Raw genomic sequence first — 5,241 nt, forward strand, 5'->3', positions numbered from 1 at the left:
ACAAACTAGTTCATCCATTCGATTCTACCAGAAAAAATACGTAAGAAAACGTATTTCTAAATTATTATTCTAAATCCTAAGTTCTGGAATTAACTAGAACGAAGGAATATTGGCGGCAAAGGTAATTAACGGTACTACCTGTACCCCAAAATTTTCCACAGGTAGAATAGCCTATCCGGTACAGGACCCCCCTCCCCCTCTCCCCTTCCCTTTTCAACTAGGAGCAGCTGCTGCGTCCCAGTGCTGCCATGGATGTAGGTGTAAAGTGGCGGGAATCGGACGTGGACTCAGTCTGGTTTCGCAGCAACTGCCATTCGTACCGCTATTAAGTGAGAAGGACTTACAGTTTGCTCTTAAAAATATTGTGCCACGCGTGTACAGAGACGGAAATATTCTGCATCAAGGAGCACCGGCGTCGACGTGCAGTGTTTGTAACAATATTGTTTCAAAGACCTCGTGGTTGGATTTTATATACCGAAACTGTTTCGTGCCAAGGTGAGTGAAAATTCATTAATATCTTCGTATTTTTAATAGTTTATGCAGTTATTAAGTGTTAAATAAACAATTATGGGTTAAATAGTCGAAAGACAGAATTGGCCAAATACGTTTTTTCGATCTAATTAAAAAATTAATTGCTATGTAATGCTATAATTAAAGAGGTTAGGATATGATACCGGCCGATGCCGGCGTACGACTGTTCGGTCCGTCGTGCGGAGCGCTTGATTTTCGAACGCAATGCTTCAAATTCGACCGTCCGGAAAAAAACGTTGCATCTCGGCCTAGAATTAACGTTCGATCTTCTTTTTTTTTTTAAATTGGGGTAGCTCGTCGAAATATTAATAATGGCGTTATTATTTTTTTGAAAAAGAATTAATTTGTTGCTTAAAAATAAAAATTTTTGACTATCGTTTATTTTTACTTTTTTTTGTCCAGGAAATGAAAAGTTATTACATTTTTCTAGGTTTTTTTTTTATTTAACGAACAAGAGTAGCGTTTGAATTAATCAAATAATTTGTTCTTACAAATTTGAATTGAATTTTATACGAATTTGCAACTGTTTTTTTATTAACATTTTCTTCACTTTTTTTTCTTAAAATGTACGTCGACTCTTTTAATAGTTTTGATAGCATTGTAAAATTTTTTTTACAGATTCGCAGTATGGATAATCCTGTTTGTATTATTTGCAATGAATGTGGTGGAGATTTAAGGACGATTCATAGTAAGGCGATAAACACTCTTATAGATTCTAGCAAACAAAGAAAAGACAACAAGTTTAAGTCGTTGGAAAAAGTAGCATCAGCCCATGTACACTTTACTTGTCAGAAAAAATATAATAGAAGAAGTTCAATACATAATGCTTCAACAGAACACATGAGAAAAAGTTTGGAAGGTAAAAAAATAGTCAAAGATGCTCTCGATTTCGATTTTCAAAAAATTTTGTCTGTTTTGCGGCGGTACTTGTTTACCCAAGGATCAAATTAAATTTGTACAGAAACCTGAAACAAGGGATAAAATAATTGAAGCTCTTGAAGAACGAGAAAAGTCGAGTATATCTGATAAAAATTTACTTGCACGTTTGCGAAACAATCCAGACTTGCCTAAAATTCAAGCTAGATATCATCCAGATTGTATGTCTCAATTTTATATGAAAAAACTTTCGAATCAAGTTAGGCGCCCTCCAAGCCAAAATACGACAGAGTTTATAGAATTTGCGCTAAATTATATCGATCAAAATCAAAGTGACAGTCAATTTTCTCTAAACGAGATTAAAGAAGAATTCAAAGGCGAAACTATTCCAGAACTAAAAACCATTAAGTCGAGATTCAACAAGGCCTATCCCGACGAAATACAATTTGTACATTTAAAATCAGATCTAATTATTTTGTTTCGAAATAAAATTAGTAAGCAAGCTTGGCAAGAATGGTATAAAAATCAACAACAAGATGTCGAATTGGAACGAAAGAGAATTGTTAAAATGGCAGCAAAAATTATCTTGGAGGACATCCGATCAACTGTTTACGATAACTGTTTACCAGAATCTTTAACAAATTTTCTTGATGTTGTTATGAAAAATCACAAAGCTGTAAGTAGAAAAAATGATTTCAAGTGGAAAAAGAGAATAGCTACAATTGCTCATAGTATAATAATGTCAGCCCGGCCACGTACATTTTTATCGCCAATTTTACTCGGTCTGTCATCTATGATGCACAAAAAATATGCATCAAGAGACTTGATTGATTCATTGTCATATTTGGGTTTGTGTGCGACCTACGACGAAACCTTGCGCTTTGAAGCGTCAATTTTAGATGATCCTGAAAATCATGTTTGTAAATCTGAGTGTTTTGTTCAATACGTCTTTGACAATGCTGATCATAATACCTGTACACTTGATGGAAAAAACACGATGCACGTGATGGGAGGTATTAAGGTTGCAACTCCGTCATCAGATGTCATATCAAAAAAAAAATTACTCGATTGAAGAAAATTCCTACTTCAGAAGTTGTTGGCAAGTTTGGATTTATACCATTATTACATTTCGAAAAAAAAAATGCACAGGGCCTAAAAACAGTAATTGTGAAGGATATTTTAACCAATGATTTTAACAAACCAAAGATGTCGATTGAAGATTTTACCTGGCTTTATTCGAAATATTCTAATAAAAAATCAAATGGCTACAGCGGCTTTATGGAAGAATTTCATTCAAATTGTGACTACAAAATGTCGAAAATTATTCCGTTACCATTTGTTAATAATCCGCCAAGAGATTGGAATACAATTTTTACTGTATTGGTGAAAGCATCTGTAGAAACCAGAGATAAGCATGAACAAACTATTTGTTTTGTTACATTTGATCAACCGCTGTATCAAAAGGCTCGTTACATTTTATCATGTGTAGATCCAACAAATGACGAATATGGTTTAATGAATGTTAGAGTAAGACTTGGTGGATTCCATACGCTAATGTCGTTCCTAGGGTCAATTGGATTTATAATGGATGGAAGCGGACTCAAAGAAGCTTTTGCCTGTGTATATGCTGATAATTCTGCAGAAAAAGCATTTACCGGACATGCGTATTCCAGATCCATTCGAGCACATTTTCTTGTTCAACTGGCTTTAGCAACAATTATTTTTGAATCACTTGAATTAACGGACGAACAAAAGGCAACGTTCGACGGATTTTTGCAGAATTTACGCAAAGGGAATTTAACAGATGATATGCAAAATGAAAAGATTGTAGACATTCAACGCAAATTTACAGAACATATCGATGACATAGAAAAAAAAGGACCAACGGCGCAATTGTGGATTCAGTACTGGAATATGTTGGCGGTCGTTAAAGAGTTTATAAAAGCTGAACGTTCGGGAGACTGGGATCTACATCTCGAAGGTGTTAAACGAATGATTCCGTATTTTCATGCATCCGGCCATAATAATTATGCAAAATCAGCTCATATATATCTGCAAGATATGTTGGAGTTAAAAGATGCAATGGGAGAGTATCCTTTTGAGAAATTTAAAGCAGATAGTTTATTTACGATTAGACGTACTGACAAGTTTTAGTCTGGAATTTGGTCTGACATGACCATTGAGCAAGCACTAATGAGATCGATGAAGACACAAGGCGGATTAACGCACGGCCGTAATCCCAACCGTGAAAGCGTTTGCACAAAATTTTTATTAACAATGATAATTCTAGTTGATATATGCAACGAAATGGAGAACTTTTGCAATGTTTCTTATTGCACTTCTGAACAACATGTCGACTCGACGGAATCAAGGATTACGAGAGACGTTTCCGATCTTGAAAAAATATTACAATTTTTTGGCACGTACAATCCGTTTCCAGAGACACGTAATATTATGTCAATTTTTTCTGGAATTGTCGGCGATCTCAAGGAAGGAAAAAAAGGCAATGAAGCGAAAAATGCTATAAACTGTCACAAAGCATTTGAAATAGGCTTGGCATCTGTAAAAGAAATGACGGGGAAAATGTTTGGGGAAGTAACATTCAAACGGACGAACAGAGTCAAAGCTCTCAGTAGTATTCATGCCTCGATCAAAGTTAACGACGACCTCGTTCCGATAGATCCATTATTATTGTTTCAACGATTATGCGCCAATATTACTGAGAAGATTGATATGAGGATGTATTTAAAATTCGAACTTGCTCCATTCCCGCTCTCAATTTTTACAGAAGACGGTTTTCGAAAAAATACGAAATCGGACCTGTTTGGTTATTTTACAAAAACTGAACCCCCTCGCGGAGACTTGGTGCACGTTGTTGATGGCGGATTTTTGTTGCATAAAGTCGTTTGGCAAAAAAATGATACTGTGCAAGTGATTACTCAAAAATATTTGAATTTTGTACGCAAGCATTATACAGACGGCAGTTTTATTGTGTTTGATGGCTACCCAGACAATAAGTTAGATACAAATACTACAACATCCTCAACAAAAACAGCGGAACGCTCAAGACGAAAAAGCACTTCAGTACTTCCTGCCTTTATAGTTGAGCCGCAAACCAAAATAACTCTTTCACAAGCCCGATTTTTATCTAATGAAAAAAATAAGAAAGAATTGATAAAAGAGTTGTCAAGAATATTTAGATTCGAAGGATATACCGTTAGACAAGCTGAAGAAGATGCCGATTCGCTAATTATATATACAGCCATTGAAATTGCCGAAAAAAACAAGATTGTAAAGACAACAACAGGTGTTGCCGAATACAAAAAAACTGTCGTTGTTGTTGGACAAGACATAGATCTGTTGGTTCTATTAAATCAATTGAATTCATCCGACGCAAGTATTTATTTTCTCTCGCCAGGTGCAGCCAATACAAATGACTCAATTTATTCGTCAAATAGTTTTCAGCATAAAGATTACCGTTCGATTATTGCATTTTTACACTGTTTTTCTGGTTGTGATACAAATTCTGGATTTGCAGGCAAAGGGAAAAGAAAAATAGTTAATTTGTTAATTGCTACTCCTGAACTAACAAATTTAGTAAAGCCTTTTTACACAGCCGATGCAGATCCAAAAGTCATTGCTCGAAATGGCTGCAACTTAATTAAATCGATTTATAAGTGCAAGAACTTTAATACATCTCTTGATGAATTAAGATACCAGCATTATAAAAAACTAGTAAAAACTTGTACTTTTAAATTGGAAAAAATTCCACCTACTACTGGAGCAGCTATACAATTTTCGAAGAGAGCATATTTCCAACTTCAAAAGTGGCTT

At 35.1% G+C, this 5,241-nt stretch overlaps 1 protein-coding gene across 1 annotated transcript; it reads left to right on the forward strand.

The window, feature by feature from the left end:
* The first annotated feature begins 305 nt into the window (after nt 1-305).
* LOC108770299 (uncharacterized) lies at nt 306-2,479 on the forward strand. The gene is made up of 2 exons (XM_018521804.1): nt 306-495; nt 1,150-2,479. The coding sequence occupies exon 2, from the start codon at nt 1,409-1,411 to the stop codon at nt 2,477-2,479; it is 1,071 nt and encodes a 356-aa protein (XP_018377306.1). The 5' UTR covers nt 306-495; nt 1,150-1,408.
* Nucleotides 2,480-5,241: the final 2,762 nt, after the last annotated feature.

Source organism: Trachymyrmex cornetzi, unplaced genomic scaffold (genome assembly GCF_001594075.2).
Source record: "Trachymyrmex cornetzi isolate Tcor2-1 unplaced genomic scaffold, Tcor1.1 scaffold1239, whole genome shotgun sequence".
NCBI classification, from domain to species: Eukaryota; Metazoa; Arthropoda; class Insecta; order Hymenoptera; family Formicidae; genus Trachymyrmex; species Trachymyrmex cornetzi.

What these genes read in the sequence shown, in the direction of transcription:
- LOC108770299 (XM_018521804.1), top strand. Translation starts at nt 1,409, where the DNA reads ATGCTCTCGATTTCGATTTTCAAAAAATTTTGTCTGTTTTGCGGCGGT.